Below are 22,118 nucleotides of genomic sequence, written 5' to 3'. Positions count from 1 at the left end.
GGTGTTGCTGTGAGCTACGGTGTAGGTTGCAGACGTGGCTTGGATCCCGTGTTGCTGTGGCTCTGGTGTAAGCCAGTGGCTACAGTTCTGATTCGATCCCTAGCCTGGGAACCTCCACAAGCCGCAGGAGTGGCCCAAAAAATGGCAAAAAAGGCAAAAAAAAAAAAAAAGAAAGAAAGAAAGAAAGAAACTTTACAGGCCAGAGAGGAGGGGTGTAATATATTCAAAATGGTGAAAGAAAAAAAAAAATCCTGACAACCAAGAATTCTCTACCTGGCAAAGTTTATCATTAGAATTTAGGAAAGATTAAGAGCTTTCTAGATAAGCAAAAGCTAAAGGAGTTTATCACCACTAAAGTGGCCTTAGATGAATTGTTAAAGTAACTTCTTTAAACTAACAAGAAAAGACATTAACTTATAATGAGAATATACAAAAGTAAAAATCACACACACACAAAAAAAAGGAAAATAAATACTAAAGGCAATGGATCAATTACTTATAAAGCATATATGAAGTTTAGATAAAATTATTAAAATTAATTAAAAATACAATAATTAAGAGATGCATAAACAAAAAGATGTAAAATGTGTCACCAAAAATATAAAATGTGGGGAGGGTATATACATACAATGTTGTATATAAACCCCATTTTAACCTCAAAGAAAAAACTTACAGTAAATCCACAGAAGAAAATGAGAAAGAAATCTAAATATAATACTAAAGAAAACTAATAAACACAAGGGAAGAGAGAAAGAAAAGAAGAAAGGATCAGAGAGGAGTACAAAACAATCAGAAAGAAGATAGTAAATACGTATTTATCAATAATTACTTTAAATATAAATGGACTAAATTCTCCCCAAAAAAGCGTAGCCCAGCTGAATGGATTAAAAAAAGACAAGACCTTTTCTATGTTGCCTATAAGAGACACATTTGAGTCTAAAGCACTTGCAGACAAAAAGAAAAAGGGTGGAAAAAGATTCCATACAAACAGAAATAAAAAGGAAGTTGGGGTATCAATATTTATATCAAAAAATAGACTTTAAAACAAAGACTGTAACAAGAGACAAAGAGGGACATTACATAATGATAAAAGGGTCAATCCAGCAAGAGGATGTAACATTTGTAAATAGTAATACACTCAATATAGGGGCATCTAAATATATAGAGCAAATATTAACAGATAAAGGGAGAAATAGACAGCAATACAATAACAGTAGTGGACTTTAATTATCCCACTTAAATGAATGGGTGGATCATCCAGACAGAAAATAAGGGAACACTGGCCTGACACATTAGTTCAGAATTACTTAATAGACAAATACAACACATTTCATCCCAAAACAGCAGAATAAAGTCTTTTCAAGTGCACATAATAGATTCTCCAGGGTAATTCATGTGTTGGGCCATAAAACAAATCTTAATAAATTTAAGAAGGTTAAAATCCTACATGTCTCAGAGCATAGGCAGCAGCTACAGCTCCAATCTGACCACTAGTCTGGGCGTGCACACACAGACACACACAGACACACACACAGACACACACACACGTGCGCATGCACACACACACACGAATCTTTTCCAACCACCATGATACAAAATTAGAAATTAATTACAAGAAGAAAGCTGGAAAAGACACAAACACATGGGAACTAAACAACATGCTATTAAACAACCAATGGATCAGTAAAGAAAACGGAAAGGAGATTTTCAAAAACCTTGAGACAAGTGAAAATTCAAAGAATGTTCCAAAATCTTTGGATGCCGGAAAAGCAATTCTAAGAGGGAAGTTTACTGCAATACAGGCCTACTTCAAGAAACAAGAAAAATATCAAATAAACAATTTAACTTTACATTTAAAGGCAACAAGAACAACCAAAGCCAAAAGTTTGTAGAAGGGAGGGAATATTAAAGATTAGAAAAGAAATAAATGAAATAGAGACAAAAAATAGAAAAGATCAATAAAACTGAGAGATACTTACTTGAAAAGATAAACAAAATCAATAAACCTCTAGCCAGATTCATCAAGAAAAAAAGAAAAAGGGGCCAAATAAATAAAATCAGAAATGAAAAAGGAGAAATTATAACCAGTACCACAGAAATAAAAAGAATCATGAGAGAATACAAAGAGAACTGGCTAAGATTGATTCTGGCTGATCATCTCTAAGCTATTATAATGTACCATGCTATGACTACACAGTGTTTCATACAGTAACTGAATTAGATTTGGGGGAATATATTTAACCTACCTAGTGGACACTGTCAACATCCTAAATGATTTAATGATGCTATCTACTTCAGCAAACCATTCTTTTTAGCTCAATTGCTTTCTAGTTACCCAGTAGACCATTTCAAACCCAAAAGAAAGTAACTCCCATTTAGAATGTAGATATTTATAAACCCATACTGAGCAATAGAGACATTCACCTATATTTATGCTGTTTAAAATATTGTAATCCAGCATTGCCTTTGCTAAGCCAACAGACTTTAAGCAATCTGGGGCCTCGATTCCCTCAACTATCAACTAGGGAGAGAATTAGATGGTTTTATCCAACAAAATTTATGATTATCCTACAAATACTGCCTGGACATTTAATGTGTGGTAATGATTTAACCCAAGCTAATACTTAGCACATAGCAAGTGCTCCAGCAATGTTCCTTCCTTTTCTGATTCCCCTTATCACAAGAAATACAGAGAAATCTAAAGTCCCTCTGCAGCTATACTGAAAATTTGTTAGGCTGGGTTTATAAGAACTTTGAATAAGTTCGTTATTTTCATGTAAACAAGTTTATATTCTTTTATCTGACAGATTAGATTAGAAGGGGAAAGTTAGCCATATGTGTTTGAGGTATTCCTTTTCCCAGTGGGGGCAATTAGATCAATTAAGCACACTTCAATGCAGCCTGTATACACGGTTTCTATCTTGGGTCAGCCCCAGGATTCAAACAAGCAAGAGAGATAACTATAAATCAATAGCAGTGAGAAAGCTCTCCTTTCTATCTTCTCTAACTAGACAAATTCTCCAGATAATATCTGATGAATGTCCCTGTACTGCTAGAGAAAACACAAAAGTCTTTCTAACGGCCAGAGAATGTCCTCCGCACAGGCATGTCAGGGTTTAAATGGCCAAAAGTAAGTGAAAGTCATACAATCAAGTCCTCCAAATCTTTCAACCAGGAGGGTAATTTATCAGATGAATCAAGTTTTAGGCTGACATAGAGTACACAGGGGAAGTCCTGAGTTATCCTCAAAAGACAGACAAAGCATGGGCTGAGAGCACTAGTAAGGAAAAGTCACTAAAAAGTGAGGAAAGGCATCTTGGGAAAGATGTAATATTGGAGATAAAAAAAATTAGACATGATAAGAAAAATCAGAACTTTGTTGGGCTTCCTTATATATACTTTATGATTCAATATTGTTTTTCGTCTGAATTATAGAATACCCTCACTGCTTAAGCATTCTAAAAGTCTTACTCCAGCTCTCTGCAGAAGGCAACTTAGAAAACTTTTGGTTTTGATTTGTTTTAATGACAAGAAAAGAAAAAAAAAAACTAGAAGTAGAGGTCCATGACTTCATTGAAAGATATATGCAAAGACCTATGTGTTACTGTATTTAAAATATTTCCCTTAACTTAATTTCAATTTCATATGAATTGTTCATATCTAAACTCTAAATGACTTAATGAAAGGGAGTTCCTGTTGTGGCGCAGTGGAAATGAATTTGACTATTATCAATGAGGATGCAGGTTTGTTCCCTGGCCTTGCTCAGTGGGTTAAGGATCCAGTGTTTCCATGAGCTGTGGTGTAGGTCGCAGACTCGGCTTGGATCCTGCTTGCTGTGGCTGTGGTGTAGGCCGGCGGCTACAGCTCCAATTAGACCCCTAGCCTGGGAACCTCCATATGCCAATGGAGCGGCCCTAGAAAAGACAAAAAAAAAAAAAAGTTAAAAAAAAATGACCTAATGAAAAACTTGAATTACATTTTATGAACTTCAGAAAAAACAAATGCTTAACAGAATAAAAGATAAGGAAGGAGCAGCAGCCGACCTCTTGAGTTGAGCAGGGCCCATATTATGTGATAGATACCTTTGTTTTGGATCAAGATATTTAATGATTAAGTATGGAAGCTCTCCTAGAATATCAAGAGGTTCCCTGAAGATTCAAGTCATTATGCTTTAGATATCTGGAATAATTATGAGGAATCCAGTAACAAACTCTGTATTACCTTGTGAATATAATTGTAGTCACAATAATGACAGCTACTACTTACTGGACAATAAAATTTTCTAGACAGTATGTTAAGGACTTTTATGTATGCTCTTATTTAGCAATCTCACATATTAGTTTTCTTTATTATCTCAAAATTCAGGATCTGAGTACAACGAGTAATTTGCCCAAGGTCATACACTAGAGCTGAAATTAGAACCAAATCTGTCTGAGTTTGGTGTCTGCGATTTTAACCACTACATTTTACTGGGAAAAGGGTGAGCCTGCATCCTTTTATAAACGGATTATTACCTTTAGTAACAGAACTTCATCTTTAACTGGAGGGCAAAAACCAAGGAGGTTCTTTTCAACAACTCTGTAGCAAATGTCTTGCTGTTACCACACTTTTAAAGCTGCAGTGATATGTTGATATAAAATCCAACAAGGTAATTATAATTGAATTCTAACATGTCTTATAAATTTCTAGCTATCTGAGAAAGAACTTCAAACTGAAATGTAGCAGTTTCTTTTTTAGTCAGTGTATTACAGAAGCTTTCTAATAATTCAATTACATGTTTAAGTACCGCCAGGGATGTTATAATGGTAAGAAGTATTTTAAGAAAAATGCTGGCATCATTTTGACAGAAAATAGGTTTTAACTCTCTCATATTATACAACTAGAATGAATAGAAACATCTTAATATGTTACTGGAAAGAGGCTATGATGGCAAGATTAAATAGATGATAAGGGAAAAAAAGAAACAAACAGGAACAAAAAAGAATGGGAGAAGGAGAGAGGATCAGAGCTTCTCAGAGAAGTCGTTTTTGGGGTTCAAGAATCTAGAATGAGTCAAAGGCTGTAAATTGAATGATATCCAGTTAAAAGGGCAGAGGAGTAAGTCAGTTTGGTAACTTGAACATTAAAAACAGGCTTACCTTTAGGAGAGCCAAGGCTACATGAAAGATTATGTTCAAACCCTGAAACAGAAAAAAAACAAAAAGTCAAAATCAATACTGCTACATCTATCACTATTTTATTAAGTATTTTCCCAAGATTTCCATAATTTTTAATAAAATCCTTCTTTACGTCTCTAATAAAAATCCCTAATTGTTTTCATTTTCACATACAATAATAATCAAACCATGTGATTTTTTTTCTTTTTTGGCCACTGTGGCATATGGAAGTTCCTTGGCCAGGGATTAAACCCATGTCACAGCAGCAACCTGAGCCACAGCAGTGACAATGCTGGATCCTTAAGCCACTGAGCCATGAGGCAAGTCCAAAACCATGAGATTTTTAAAAAGACATTCTCCTTCTTTGAGAGGTTTGTTATAAATTTTAGGTGCTATTCAATTAATGCTCACATAAAATTACTGTTTTTACAATAAATTATTTTTCTTCAATATATTTTTGGCCTAAGGCTTGTAAAAGTCAAAGTCCTTAAAATGGCAGTGACACTGAAGTCTAAAATTGTTAATTGAAATTTGTAAGTCCTTTCTGTACAATACGGTTAAACTGCCAGTGGCAGACAAAATGGAATAAAACAAAACAAAGAACAAATTGTTGCTGATAATTAGGATAGATTGTATGGGTGGAACTGTTCTACTACAGTTCTTATTTTTTGTTTGTTTTAGTGCTTGCTTAAAAGGAGTACTTGTACACCTACAGGTGGTAATAAGGGGCTACCTACTAGACTTCTTTGTCCTTTTTGTTCAGAAAACCAGAGCAAAATTTCTTTAGGAATAAAGAAGTTTGCCAAGAAGCCATGCTGGAGCTGAATTTTGACTTTGAGTTCAGCCCAGTGACTCTGAAGAGATGTTGAGATGTTATACTTGAGAGACAGGAATCATAAATGTTTAGGATGGCAGTGCCAGAAACAAAATTGCCACAGAATACACTGTTTCCGTTTCATGAAAGTTATCATACATGAAAAGAAAGACCTTTTCTTTTCTTTTTTCTTTTTTTGTCTTTTTACCTTTTCTAGGGCCACTTCCCGCGGCACATGGAGGTTCTCAGGCTAGGGGTCGAATCGGAGCTGTAGCCACCGGCCTATGCCAGGGCCATAGCAACTCGGGATCCGAGCCGCAGCTGTGACCTACACCACAGCTCATGGCAATGCTGGATCCTTAACCCACTGAGCAAGGGCAGGGATCGAACCCGCAACCTCATGGTTCCTAGTTGGATTTGTTAACCACTGCGCCACGACGGGAACTCCGAAAGACCTTTTCAAGCTTGAGGTGACATCTCCCAGAAGTCCAGGGTCTATCAGATGTGCTCTTTTCAGCTTGGTCACAAATATAATCTATCTGCCTTTTGGATATGGAGCTGCATCAGATGTGTTGTGCAAAGAACTTCTAATAAACCATCCTTTTACTGTCTCCAAAATCAGAAGCAGGGATTAGGACCAGGTACTCAGAGTTCATTTCTGTCATAATTTGCTAACCTTTCAATCTCACTACCAAACACAGGATGTAATGGTAGAAGGGATGAATAACAAACTTAAGATTTTTGGTTGAAGGTTTTGGGTGTTCTCAATTCTTTAAGAAACCAAAAGAAGTAGGAAGTATAATCAGGGGACAAAATCAAATTGACACAGTCAATCGCTACTCCAAGCAATGATTGTAGACTGTTTTTTGGGGGGAAGGTTAGCTTTTAGTTTTGCTTTTTTTTTTTTTTTTTTTTTTTGCTTTTTAGGGCCACGCCTGTGGCATATGGAAGTTCCCAGGCTAGGGGTAGAATCAGAGCTACAGCTGCCAGCCTACACCACAGCCACAGCAACATGGGATCTGAGCTGCATCTGTGACCTACACCATAGCTCACGGCAACACCAGATCCCTGACCCACTGAGTGAGGCCAGGGATTGAACCTGCATCCTCATGGATGCTAGTCAGATTCATTTCCACTGAGCCACAACGGGAACTCCTATAGACTGGTTTTGATCATAATTACAAAAAAAAAAAAAAAAAGACCACTAGAAGAATCATAACACCACCAACGACAATAACAATTTTAAAAACTTGGGTTACAATTAGGCAGTTTTTGCTTTCCTAATCTAAAGTTGGGTCCTCACCCACTAGCTGCTGCCCACTCCTAGGTTCTCCTCCATATTCTCCCCACCCCCACATCACAAGTGCTAGGTGTAGTGAGTCCTCACAACCTGAGTGCTTGTCACTTTGCCATCAAGACTAAACCCATAGCCCCTCTGATTCTTGTTTTTTGAGTCACTGCTGAAAATAGAAGCACCTCTTGTCTCTCTTCCCTAATCCTGGTAATGCTCTGGTGCCTTCTCCTAAGCCAGGCTCCCACTCTCCGGTCTTCCCCAGATCTCTTCGGGTGGTTCCACTCCTTGTTCAGCCTGCCCTGCTATGTCCTCAACCTCCCTGCTAAACATTTCCCCCACCTCCCTGCTTTCACGAGAAGAGTGAAATCTCAATGATCCACCTAACTAACTGTTATGATTCCTGTTTTTCAGAATATGAACTTGACTAACCTAAGGTTATATATGTATTTAGTAGCAGGCTAAGATTATCCGCTAAGCCTTCTGATATGTAATTTAACAGCATTTCCGCTACACAGTGCTGGTGCAATGTGCATAATAAGTGCTTGATGACCAAATGGTTGAACTTTACTAGCTAGTCCAAATTTTCTAGGATTTATTCTTTCCCCTATGGATGTAACTAAACCAATTTCTAGAATCATCATCAAATGAAAGTAAGAAACCCTGCTCTTCTGTTATCTCAAAGTCAAACTATTGGACAACTGAGCTATAAAAATACAAACAAGAACCTAGAGAAAAATGTTCTAAATAACAGCATCAGCTCTCACTAATAAGAAGAAAAAAATTTATTCAAATTTAAATTTCATATCTACTTAGAATTAATTTGGTAATATGATTTTATAGTTTATAGACAATCCAAGTAAAAGACAAAGTATGTGCTAGATGGGGTTGGTTAGGAGAGAGAGTTGCCAGAATTAAAATATTAGATCTGACAATAAATAGAAGATAAACAAAAAAAAAAAAAAGTAGTTGTTTGGGCCCATTTAGTAGAGCCAATAGCCTTTCAACAGTTAACATTAGTTCACTGTGATAATCTCAGCAATGTTAGTGAATGCTTACATTATGTCTGAAATACTGTGCTTAAGAAGTTTAGCATGTGTTTTAAATAAAAAGCTGATAATTTCTTGTTAACTTTGGGAAGCAAAAGTTTTAATTATCAGAAAAATTTATATATGTAAACTCTTTAAATATATTCATAATAATAAAGTATTATTGTACCTGCTGACCTGAAACCTAGACATTATCCATTAAAATCAAGAAAAATAAAGACTTTACAAGCCTTAAACTAAAGGTTTAGTTTAATAAATACTGTTTACTTAGTAGAATAGTATGACTTGACTCTGCAAAAAAAAAAAAGTTATTTTCAGACCTCTGGGTTGTTGGAAATCAGGAAAAACTTGCTATTTGATCAAATTCTTTATTTCACTACAAAATGTATCCTGATTTCCTAAGAGGAAAGCAGAAAAAGCAGCCTTAGTTAGATATTTTAAAACATCTATTGTTTTCTCTTTAATTTTTTAATTTTTAAAATATTTTTTAGTCTTTTTTTGTTGTGTGTGTGTGTGTCTTTTTAGGGCTGCACCCTTAGCGTATGGAGGTTCCCTGGCTAGGGGTCCAATCAGAACTGTAGCCACCGGCCCATGCCAGAGCCACACCAATGCTGGATTTGAGCCGCATCTGTGATGTACACCACAACTCATGGCAACACCGGATCCTTAACCCACTGAGTGAGGACAGGGATTGAACCTGTGTCCTCATGGATGCTAGTCAGGTTCACTAACCGCTAAGACACGATGGGAACTCCTATTTTTTTTCTGTTTTAAGTAAGACATCCCTATTTAGGAATACGGTTAGAAATATCATTAAGTTATTGAAACTTTCCACAGTCTAGCATTTGGGCACTACAAACAAGTTGGTTTTAAGATGACAATGTCAATGCAAGCTTTGGTCTCAGCCTGCTAGCCAACAATAAAGTGAATTATAAGGGAGCCACCCCTTACTCTTCCAAGCCACCATATGAAATAAATCCTCCATTATTTCATTGTCCACTGACTCTTACATGGTCCAACTTTTGCCTAATTGAGTTGAAATATATTTTTTGAAATATATTTTAAAAAGAAAAATGTCATATTTTCAAAATGCCCCCCCTTTCAGAAATATGTAATCTGTAGCAGTTTGTTTGTTACTGAGGGGGTAAATAAGTGTTCCTACTAGGACTGAAAGAGTTAAAGTATTTGAAGAATTATTAAGAGTAAAAATAATACACACATTGTTATAGCTACTTATTATTTATAGCGTGAGGTCTAACTTCAAGAGCCAGATAATACGTCAGAGTCAACATCCACTGAATGTTTTCTACGTGCCAAGATCTAAATTAATTACACTAAAAATGCATTCCTATTTAATCCCATAACAATGCTAAATTACACTTAACCCACAAAGAACTTAAGATTTAGACAAGTTAAACTAATTGGCCAAGGTCACAGAGCTATTTAGTAGATTTTAACTTACACAGTGTAACTCTCTAAGTCATATTCTTAGCCACTAAGTTAGAGAAGATGGCTCAAGGAATAAATGAATGAATGAATAATCCCTTAGCTGGGCAGTATTTAATCTGTCCTCTAATTCCTAAAGGATTAAAGCGATTCTTCCCATATAAAGGCAAGTACTTTTTAAGAGTGGAGAGGAGAAAGATAATAGGTAACTTCTACCAAAATAAAAAAAAACAAACTTTTTTTTGGTCATGCACAAAAATTGGTTGACTGTTTGCAGGATGTGAAGCAAGAAAAACAGCTTGCTGTGGAAAGAATGGGTCACCATCTTCTTCCAGTAACAAGCAGACTGAGATCAGCCCTGTGTGTATGAAGAAGTGGTTCCTTAACTGATTGCAAAGCTGCTGTTTCAAAATTCAGGCAGAATCTTCACTTTAAAGAACACCTACAAGTAATTGCCCCAAATTAAATAATTGCTCCCAAGTGCAGATCATTATGTTCCTGGAGAGGCCAACAAGTGAGCACCCACAATCTTGCATAAAGGAAGGCTGACAGCAGAGCACTTGCTGGAACAAAGACACTGAACATTTTGGCTCTGATGAGCAGGCAATCGTGGGCTCAGAGGGAGCTGACAGATTGTGTGAGAAGCTGTCAAAAACTGCACTGACAGCACTGAGAACAAATGCTGAAAAGGTAGTGTCAAAAAGTGCCAAGTATGCTTCAGCACCTGGGTCCTTAGGGATCAAAATAAAATGGAAATAAATAGAATGTGGAAATGGAAATCCAAACAAGGTAGTGAAAAAGGATCAGACCATGTAAATGGAGCAGGCTCCCAGACAAATGCAACTCAAACTAGAAGAAATAAGCGATTTTTCTGTTTGACCCACCCAACATAGGACACAACACTCCAGGAAGGGGCAACAACTAAATAAGACAGCATCTAAAAAGTATATCAAATGAAGGGAGTTCCCTAGTGGTCTAGTAACTAGGATTTGGGGCTTTCACTGCTGTGGGTTCAATCCTTGGTTGGGGAACTAAGATTCCACTTCAAGCTGCTGCATGCCACAGCCAAAAAAAAAAGCATAAAAAACTACTGAGCACTTGCTAAGTACTCAGTAAGTGCTAGCCATTATTATTAGGTTGATATATTTATCACCTGCCATTTCTGGTGTTTCGTATATATATCTTCACTACTTCTCTCAGTAACTCTAAGGCATATGTGTTACTGCTGCCGTTTTAGGGATGAGAAAACTGAGGTTCAGAGAAGACATCACACTATTCGGTAAATGGTAAAGCCAGGACTAGAATTTACGTCTAACAGCAACAACAACAAAACCCATGCTTTTTTTCCACTGATTCCATTTTTACTGCAAAGTCATGAGATTTTGGTGAGCTATCTGTGATGAATTAAAGATGGTCATAAGCCTTGGACACTTCCCCCACTGAGAGGTGGGGTCTTGGTCCTCTCCCCTTGAATCTGGGATGACTATGCTACCTCTATGACCTACAGAAGATGGGAGAAGTGAAGCTACGACATCATTCTGCGCCCAGTCTCATGAGAGACTGACAGCTTCCATGTCCAACCTCCTGGAACGCTCACTCTTGGAAACTAGTCACTATGTAAGAAGTGCAATGACACTTAGACTCCCAGACTCTAAGAGGCCAAACAAAGAGGAAGGGGCCTGAAGGATGAGATGTGACGCACAGAAAGAGGCCAAGGATCACTCAGCTATGTGAGTGAAGACATCATCTTAAAAGTGAAACCTCTGGCCTTGAGTGCCTCAGCTGATGCCACGTGGATCAGAGATGAAGCACACGGCTGAATCCTTCCCCAGTTCCTGACTGATGAAATTGTCAACAAAATAAATGGCTTTAAAAACTGTTTTAGAAATCTTTCATTTTGAAATAATTTCACATCGAGAAAAAAACCTGCAAAAATAATTCCCAAAGTGTCTGCCTATCCTTCACTTGGCTTCAGCAAATGTTAACATCATACGTAACCACAGTACAACTATCAAAACCAAGAAAGTGGTATTCAAATTTTGTCAGATGTCTCACTAATGGCTTTTTTTCTGGTCCAGGATCCAATCCTGGATGATACCTTAAATTTGTCATGTCTCCTTTCACCTTTCAGTCTTTGTCTCTTATACATTTGACACTTTCGAAGTGTACTGGCCAATTACTTTGTAGAAGGTCCCTCAATTTGATTTGTCTGATGTTTTTTATGCCTTAACCTAGATGATGTATTCTTGGCACAAATACCACAGAAGCAATGTTGTGTCAGCACATCAAACAGGAGGCTACATAATATCAATCTGTTTCACTCCAAACAAATCATTTTAAAGCCACTCAGGTTTGGCGTAGCTTGTTATGCACACCAGGGAAGCAGAGTGGTATCCCTTTCACTTCTCTTTGATAATTTCCTAACTTCTATGATCTGTACAGTAGTGTAGTTTTTTCACAGAGAGAAGAAAGTGAAAGATAATTACTTTGCAAATATAAAGAAGTAAATTCTGGCTGTTCTTAAATACAGGATGCTGTGAATGTTCGCCAAAATGTATTATACTTTATTCTGGTTCCCATATTATAAATGCTTTAAAAGTTCAAATTCGGGGGAAAAAAATGTAAACATGTAAGGATAACTTCATCCCCTTGCTGTACAGTGGGAAAAAAAGTTCAAATTTTAGGATGACTAAATAAAGGACTTTGATGGAGTAATGAATAAAATGATGTGATGTTTTCATTTTTGGTTTTTGCTTTTTTTTTTTGATTCCCACTAATTTTTATCTTTTGGATGTCCACTAGAGGTCAGGATTGCAGCACTGAAAACCAAACAGCAGCTTTTAAAAAGATTGTTACAGAAGCTTTGTCTACAAATTCATTTGTCTTGCTGTTTTAAAACCCTCATAGCTAAGTCCCCAATGTTTACTACTAATTAGCTAATATGATATAAAATATAACAAAACTTGGATTATTCCCGCTTCCTTTCCCTCAGTTTTATCCATTTTCCATTTTTGTTATAGATTCATTTGTTAGTTTTTTCCTGAGTAGTGAAGAAGAGAGCTTGAGAATGGGGAGGGATGAGAATTAAATGTAACATTTTTTAAATCTTTGCTTGACTTGCATTTGTTTTTTGAGCGAAGCACTGAAAAAAGTTATATCCATGAAGACTGCGTCCTTAATTGTGAATAACTCTGGGGAGAATTCTTAGAGGTTAGTGACGTGAATTAAATAAAACTTTCAGAAAGAAGGCATGTAAAATAAGAGGGATAAATCAAATTCTAGCTTTTGACAAGTATTATCAAATCTGTGTGCAAGCCACTCTGAGAATGGTTTGGTATATACAAGCATTTATATCCACGGATATCCACAAGGGTGGATAAGTCATTACTACACCAAGGGACTCCCAGACCAGGACAGGAGTAAAAATGTACACAGACAATATACCACCCTGGGTATAAAGAAAAAGTGTGACCTGGAAAGCACTTTGCAGCTCCTACCAAGATGCCCTACTGGCAATGAACACTGGCAATTACCCTTCTCAAATCCCCTTGAGTCATAATGAGCCTTGGATTATGCTATCTTCTAGGGATAGGTATCAGTCAACCATTCCAGGCTATGGGAATGTATCTGATGCCCTTGATAGTGACAAAGGACTTTCACCTGTTCCTAACTGCCAGCTAATCTTGATTTTCTCCTTCCTCTAATCTCCTGCCAGAGTTTCTATTCACCCAATTCACCCAGAAGTACAGAGTTCCTGTACCTATCCACCACACCCCTGCTTCTTTGAAAATAAAAATTCTCTTAAAAAATTTTCACAACACATTACTCTAAATTCAATAAATATTTACAAAGCAACATAGCATGCAGGTGCTCTGAAGATTAAAAAGAAATACATTGATTTTAAAAACTCAATATAATTGGGGAGTTCCCTGGTGGTTCAGTGGGTTAAGGATCTGGTGTCACTGCTGTGGTGCAGGTTCTACCCCTGGCCTGGGAGCTTCCACATGCCAGGGCTATGGGCCAAAAAAAAAAAAAAAGCAACATAGTTGGGGAGGCAAGTCACCTGTAAAGGGTAGAGACCAGAACATTATTTAGTAAAAGTATCAAGTTATATTGTAGAGTCCCCCTCCCTGCAGAAAGATGCAATAGGCAATCAAGGTGTGCGGAAATAACTCGAGTAAGAGCAGTGTGAAGTCTTCTTTGGAAAGCTGAAACTTGACCCAATTCCAATGGGTCAACTCCCAAACTGAAAGGAATGATGATGACGGTATTATCTACTAACACTTATGAGCACTAATAAATGCCAATAATTGTTTTTAGAACCCTACATATATCATTTAATTCAAACATAAGAGATGCAGAAACTGAAACAACATGGCTGAAGACTCATTATTTGTCCAAGATCACACGCAAATGGTTGAAGCTGCGATTCAAAAGCAAGCCGTCTGTCTGCAGAGAATCTGTTTGAAGCAACGCCGAGTAGTTATGTTGTGAGCCACACGGGAAGTCCGACAATCTATTTGAAAAGACCACGGTATACTATACATCTTCCTCAAGTTTGAAGCTCTTAAAGTCTGAATAAGATTATTTTAAAGGTTAGAGCTGAGTTAACAATAGAGATATTTTAATACTTCATTCTTCAGACGAAACATGGCTCCAGAAGACCATGAGCTAGAAATATGAGTGTGTCCACTTATCATTACAAGGTATATATTAGCATATCAACTTGAACAGCATTAAATATGTGCTTTTGAGACAACAGAAAATATATACTGGTTTCTGCCCCTGTTCCTGACAGAGCGAGCTCCAGAAACCCTTGTAATTTCCAAAGTGATAAGAACACTATGAGCATCTCTGTCCTAATATTTGGTCTTTGACCATCGTTTCTGACACCTTGGTAATTTCCAGGGTGATAGGATGGCTTTTGTTTGAATGAAGCAACTGTGGGTAGGCTCTTGGATGGCTCCTGGAGGAGGAGCTTACCAGAAAGCCCAAGCCATGATTAGAAACTTGGAATTTCCAGGCCTGCCCCATGCTCTCTTGAGAAGGGCGAAGGGTTGGAAACGAAGTTAATGATCAATCAAGCTTATGTTATGAAGCCTCCATAAATATCCCAATAGTACAGGATTCAGAGAGCATCCAGGTTGACAAGCATGTCCACACTGGGGGAGTGACGTACCCCAACTTCATGGGGACAAAAGCTCCTGAGCTTTGGACCCTCCCGGACCTTGCTCATGTCTATTTTTTCATCTGGCTGTTCATCTGTATCCTCCACCATATCCTTCAATAAACTGGTAAAGGTAAGTTAAGTGTTTCCCTGAGTTCTGTGGGCCCTTCTAACAAGTTACTCGAATCTGGGGAGGGGGTCATGGGACCTTCTGAAACCTCTGATTTGTAGTCAAGATGGTCAGAATTGTGGGTAACTGGGGGGCCTACTATGTGCAGCTGCATCTGAAGTAGGGTGGGAGCACACTGTGGTGGGACTGAGCCTTTAACCTGTGGGATCTGACATTGTCTCAATGCAGGTAGTGTTGGAATTGGATTAAACTGTAGGCCACCCAGTTGGCAGAGAATTGCTTGGTGGGGGGAAAAACATCCACACATTTGGCGACTAAAAGTGTCAGAAGCCAAGTGTTCTGTGCGAGTGTGCTTGTAGTGCTGAGAGCAAGGGAAACACAAAAGAGATACACTGAACTGAGCGTTTCCCTTACAAGAGGAGGGGAAAACAGAAGTTTTTTTTTTTTTCCTTTACAATGTTAATCTAGGGAGTCTACTGGTAAACTCTGAGGTCCTCCTTGATAATTCTCTCAGCAGGCTGCTACCAGGTCATGTACCATCACGTACTTGTTAAGATGCGATGGCACGTTCTCACTTTCTCCTCTGCTGCTTGCAGGGATTTTGCTGGTGGTACCCGCTTCGCCCCAAGTCCCACCCTCCTTAGTGATCTCATGGCTCTGGGGAAATGAAACACAGGTTCTTCTCAAGGAATTCCCCCATATTATACCATGGTCTGAACTTTCGGCCCTTATTTTATGACGTTTTCTCTACCTGGAACATTCTTTCCTCCTAACCACTCCTCTCTTTGTCTAGGCCTGGAATTAGATGCTAATTCCTCTGGGGAGGCTTTTTGGACATTTGTGGCTGGGTTAGGTATCCATCATTAGTGTTCTTTTAAAGCATCTATACTCTCCATATCACAGCACACATTCTACTGCTGTGTAATTACTCATCTACTGGTGTCGAGTTCCCTGTACGTTACATGAGGGCAGAATCCTGCCTGTGCCTTTATATACCTGCCTGTGGTATATTTCCATCACCCAGGACACTACCAGGAACAGAGTAGGTGCTAAGAAATATTGAACAAGTAGATGAACTGAATGGGATAGTTAGAGTCAAGGAAAAAGATCTGTCATGAGAATTAAAGTTCATGAAATAATTTCTTCGTATTAATTGCAGACTTTTCTTAGTTATGGAGCCTCCCTTCAGGTTATTTGGTAAGATAAACATATTACATTCATTTCCTTCTTAAATAGAGAAAGTGAGCTTGTGGAAAGTAACACTAAAATTCAGATGTGTTATCTTTCATCTTCTATCCCAGAAGGTTCATCACTTCTTTCCAAATCTGAAAACTAGGGTATAATGCATCAGGAAAACAAAACCAATCACACATTAATTAATTACTGTCTTCAGAGGGAAGCAGGAGCTGATATTTTAAATACTCCAAAGCAGAATCATGTCAAAAAACAAAACAAAACTCAAGGACTTGCAGTCAAATATACAGTTGACAGAATTGAAAAGCCTCAAAAAAGTGTACATAATTTTGCTTGGTGATGAATCCAGTGAAAGCCTGGACGCAGACTAACACACCAGCAAATGCTCTGCATGGTCGATTCTTACTCTCCATGGGTGAAGTCCTGAGGTTTGTGTCATGGTGGAAAACCATGAGGGAGTGTATTCATCTTTGGAGACCCTTTCTACTTCTTTCTGTCCTCACTCAGGATATGGGTAAATGTTGGTGAAGCTTAAACACTGGGGACACTAGGGGTATCAAAAGTGATGCAGGAGGAACGCGCTAAAAACGAGTTTGAGTTTGAAAAGTTAAATCAGGTACCCCCCCCTCCCCACTGCCTTCCATGTCTCTGTGAAGGTACAAGAAGAATGCTACTAATTATAGGAATTTATGAATTAAAAAAAAAAAATCTCCAGATGGGGCAGCTCCATCTTTCTCTCCACTACCTGCCCCCTGCCCCCTAGAGGCACTGATAGCCTTGTCCGAATTAAAATGCAGTGCAAACTTTTAAAAATCAGGATAATCAACCCTGGGGATAGCCAAGAAGCCCAAATTTCTTTCTGCCTCAGAGAAAGATGTAGCTTTTTTCTGCCAAGAACCCTGTAGGACTTAGTAGCAAATGAAATGTACCACTTTATAGTAGCTGATAACATGGTAAGCCTTAACTGCTACCACCTCTTTCAGGCTTTACTGCAAACAACCTCTGAGTACACTGTCTCATTCAAATGTAACAATATATCAGTGTATAAATTGATATTAATCCCTTTATTTTTACAAAGGAAGCTCAAATATGCTACGTGATTTATCTGAATTCACACATTTAGAACTGGAAGGACAAGCTTCCCGATTCTAATCCAGTTCTTTGCCACTGGATGAGTGCTTCTCAAGCCAGATTTTTTATTAGAATCACCTGGGGTTCTTTTCTAACACACAGATGCAGGAGTTCCACTTTAGAACAAAGAAATAAAAACTCCTCAGGGGTAGAGCTTGGTTGCTGGTCTTTTTAAAAACTTCTCTAGAGTTTCTAACATGAATTCAGGTTGAGAAATGAGTAGTATGTAAAGTTTGCATGCCAACTGCTCATGAGAATCACCCAGGAAGCTTTCCTGACACCCCAAGGTCTAATTTAATTAGTTTGGGTGGGACCAAGTGATTATAATACGCAGCCAAGTGTGGGAATCACCGCGCAATGCCTCTAACAAGTACATCTTAAAATTCCTTAACTTAGAGTCTGCTTATAGCTATTTCACCATGTTTAAAATGTTTCTAAAGGTCACATGTGGAAAGTTCTTAAAGTCAAACATAAAAATTAAATGTCACTAAAAATAATGTGAATCGCATTGTAGTGTTAATTAAGAGGTATGGAATCTAGCTGATGATGATAATAGAAATGGAAGCAACTAATAGATCCTAAAAAATAAGAGTGGGAGTTCCTGTCCTGGCTTAGTGGTTAACGAATCCGACTAGGAACCATGAGGTTTCAGGTTTGATCCCCGGCCTTGCTCAGTGGTTTAAGGATCCGGGCGTTGCCGTGAGCTGTGGTGTAGGGTCGCAGATGTAGCTCGGATCTGGCGTTGCTGTGGCTGTGGCATAGGCCGGCAGCTGTAGCTCGGATTGGACCCCTAGCCTGGGAACCTCCATATGCCACGGGTGCGGCCCTGGAAAAAGACAAAAAAAAAAAAAAGATAAAAGAAAAAGAAAAGACTGATATGGTGCTTAATATAGCTTTTTAGGAGTTGTCAAACAGAGATGTTAAAAATCTCGCTGGATTGTGTTACCAAAAAAATGGAACATATTCAATTCTCTAATGAATGGTCCTTTCAAGTCCATTCCTGTAGGCAATAATCCACTAAGAAAAGATGTTTTCCACAGTGATGCTTTCCACAGTAAGTAAATTAATACATCAGATTTGAATTATGCAGAAAAATCTCAAGTACAGAAAACATCAAGGTAAATTATATTTTATGCATTTAAAAATGAATGTAACAAATAAAATTTGTATACCATATTCTTTATAAAACATGAACTTATCTCTTTATATAACATAAACATAATGGGTAGAAAATCAGGATAAACACCAAGTATTCATTGTGGCTATTTTTATGTGATGAGAAACAGTGGCTTTTGTCTTTATTTTTATTTTTATTTTATTTTATTTGTATTTTTTGTCTTTTCTAGGGCTGCTTCCTACAGCATATGGAGGTTCCCAGGCTAGGGGTCGAATCGGAGCTGTAGCCACTGGCCTACGCCAGAGCCACAGCAATGCGGGATCCCAGCCGCGTCTGCAACCTACACCACAGCTCACAGCAACACCGGATCCTTAACCCACTGAGCAAGGCCAGGGATCGAACCCACAACATCATGGTTTCTAGTCGGATTCGTTAACCACTGCGCCACCACAGGAACGCCTTGTCTTTATTTCTTTAATTATTTTTTTCTCACAATTTCTTGCATGGATGAATTTTATAATGGAAAATATCTGACCTATTTCAATGAGTACAGAAAAAAAGAAATGATAAATACCAGATAAAATGATTAATAAAAACATAAATGTTGGGATCCACTGCAGGTTAGTCTGTATACCACATCATTTGCCAGAAGAAAAAAAAAAACACAAAGTAGTCATTTGAAAGTTGTTGAAAATAGGTTCCTTGTGTCAAATTTCACAAATGTCTTCACTGGTTTATATCCATGTGAACATGTGTAAATATTAATATACAGGTGAGTTTCTTTTTAATAGGAAACTATACAATTGGCTATTTAAAATCTATAGGAAATAAAATGAGTTAAGCTTTATAAAAATACAAACAGCAAAATTTGAAAGTGATAAAATTTGGCAGATTAATGATGAGAAAAGAACAGCATCTGATGAAAAGCTAAGCAACAAAATTTCAGTTTAGCAGCTTAATTTTATGAAACGGGTTATAGAAAAGATTTCAGAGAAAACAAGCTATTGGCATTATTTCCTTAAAAATTTTCACTGAAAATCAACATTTGCTGATCAATGTGCCCCTGAATGTTAACATAAACACAAATTACTTGCTTGACCAGAAATCACATTCCTTACTAGAAGAGAGAGTATACATGCTTTTGAAAAAAGTAATAATTTTTTACTACAATCTGAAAACTTAATCTTGAAAATAAAAATGTTTACAAAACAAAACAGAATTGACACATTCTTAAATGTAACAAAATAGAATCTGAAGGGTAACTGATTTTCCTTGAACACTAAAAACTGTTGTTAAGTTGGCAAAAGTCCTATTTTCTATATCTTTATGATGTTTCTAATCAAGTATTTTTGCACAGCAATCTTAATTTAGAGTATAATTTTCCTATTTCTGCTTCTCCATTCATATGTCAGGGATATGTAAAATCTACAACTTCTAACTAGTGAGCCATAATAATTATTCACTTTTAAATTTTTTATATATTCATTTATTATTTTTGGCTCCAACTGCGGCATATGGAATTTCGCAGGACAGGACCTATGCCATAGCTGCAGCAATGCTGGATCCTTAACCCCCTGTGTTGGCTGGGATCAAACACGTGCCGCGCCACCTCAGAGACAATGCCGCAACCTTAACCTGCTGCACCACTTTTTTAGAAAGCAAAAAGTAAACAAGCTTCCAGTATGTTTTCAATTAAGTAGTATGATTTATGTAGCAAACCATTTCTGTTAGTAATTGCCCAGAATGGAACAAAACACTGAGGACTTCGGGCTAGGAAATATAGTCACTGATTCCTGTAGGATATTATTCAGCTCATTCACAATTATGTTAAGCAGTAAAATGGATGGGAGAGCTTGTTCCTTTATTAGGAGCTGACCAAGAGAAAGTTATCTAGCTAAAGAAGGCAGATAACTGAATCACTAATACCGGACATTCTTTTCCAAGAAATCCTCACAGCAAGGAACTATATTGGAAATCACAGATCTGCTTGCTATAGGGAGGAGAATACGTCTCCATTTAAGAAAAGATGGAAGAATTAGATGAGTTAATCAGTCTGAGCTCTACTAAATGACTCCCCACCCTCCCCCCCAAAACAAATTAAAGGTGAGAGCTATAACTCAAAGTCCAACGGGTAAAGGATACTGTAGCAATAGGAATACAGTAGTTGCTGCAAAAATTCTACAATTATAAAGGAAAGTTCCAGAAGCCCTGTGAAACTCATCCCCATTTAAACATAGTAAATTATGCCTAGTATTAATCTGGAAATTCACTGTAGAAATCCATTAATATTATAAACTAAAAGTTTTAGGGAAGGAGCCAAAAGATCTGTATCATAGTTCCATTTCTGCCACCAACTGGCTTAGGTAAGTGTGTGTCAACCTCTTTGTGAATAAGATTCCTATGTAATAAAATGGGAAGTTAAAAATAACAAAGATGATTTGCTGAAAGTTCACATCTTAAATCCCACCCTAGAATATTCTGATTCTTAGCTCAGAGATACTTAGAGGTTTAAGTGCATGTCCTCAGTCACAAAGAAAGGTAAGGATTTCCAAAACCCAGTATCCAAGAGGCAGAGCATCATGATTGCTTTGATTTTAGCTCATCTCATCTTGTGTCTCTTTTACAATAGTTGACATCTGACTTTCTCCTAAGACCACATTTTTATCTACTAATGGAGTTTCTTAATTCTTACCTTTCTGTAAATTGTCATGAGAACTTGCTTATTTCTCCAAGCTTTTGCTTTTGTTTTTGTTTTTAGAACAGGGGGCTTATTTTACTATTGCTAGCCCCCTCTTTGGAAATGACATTCTGCTCCCAAAATCCTACCCATTTGAGTGAGGCATTGAAAGCTTTCCTAACTGTTCTTCCAGTCTGAACACTACCCTCTCCTGAGATCCCTATAGTCACGCTTGGTGTTCCAGTTAAGAGCTATTCCTTCTTTCAATATACTAACATTTACCAACTAGGAACTTTAAAGATAAATAAACCACAGTCCTTCCCCTTTATGGTAAAGTCTTCAAGACTGAACTTCCCAAAATTTTTAAGGAATTTGCTACATATTTTGATGAAGGCTGACCTATATATTGCTTGTGTAACTTTTGAAAGAAATTTTCTCCTTTCTTCCAATCAATTTGATCATATCAAGACTCAGTCTTTAAAAGAAAAAGCTTAGATCACTAGGAGATAGGAATAGCTAGTACTTCAGGAGAAACAGATCAACGAACCAATAAACTTTAAAAGTGAATAAAGAAGAGAGCTGTTTATCGTTTTTGCTTCTTAGAAAGCAATAGAAGCCAACTAATTTAGTCTCTGGCTTTCACTCTTTAATGGCTAATTACAGTTTAAAAAAGTTATTTCAATAAAACAGTTTAGTTGCACTGATAATGCAGGAAATTTGCCAGAGATAGACTGCTGTCTTGGCTCTCATGTCACTATTAGTGCGAGATCACTGAGCTGAACAGGATCTCTGAATATGCATCCAAATCATGCCTTGAGATGCCAAATCCCAACCACAGGAAACAGATACTGAAAAGAACCAGAGAATCTGAAGAAGATAACCAGAAAGCTGAATATCCCTGCTATCCCAGTGTTAACTGGCTTCATTGCGTGGATCTGCTTCACAT

General features: G+C 37.5%; 1 protein-coding gene across 6 annotated transcripts in view; it reads right to left on the bottom strand.

Moving 5' to 3' along the window:
- Positions 1–22,118, bottom strand: part of RABGAP1L (RAB GTPase activating protein 1 like) — a 651,588-nt gene that overhangs the window by 184,117 nt on the left and 445,353 nt on the right. For all 6 annotated transcript variants that reach the window (XM_047753890.1, XM_047753891.1, XM_047753893.1 and 3 more), the window contains one exon: positions 5,139–5,180. In XM_047753890.1, coding sequence (XP_047609846.1) covers positions 5,139–5,180 — 42 coding nt within the window. The remainder of the gene's footprint in view (positions 1–5,138; positions 5,181–22,118) is intronic.

The sequence above is a fragment of the Phacochoerus africanus genome, chromosome 11 (genome assembly GCF_016906955.1).
Source record: "Phacochoerus africanus isolate WHEZ1 chromosome 11, ROS_Pafr_v1, whole genome shotgun sequence".
In the NCBI taxonomy this organism is placed as follows: Eukaryota; Metazoa; Chordata; class Mammalia; order Artiodactyla; family Suidae; genus Phacochoerus; species Phacochoerus africanus.
This window is presented reverse-complemented; position numbering and strand designations above follow the sequence as displayed.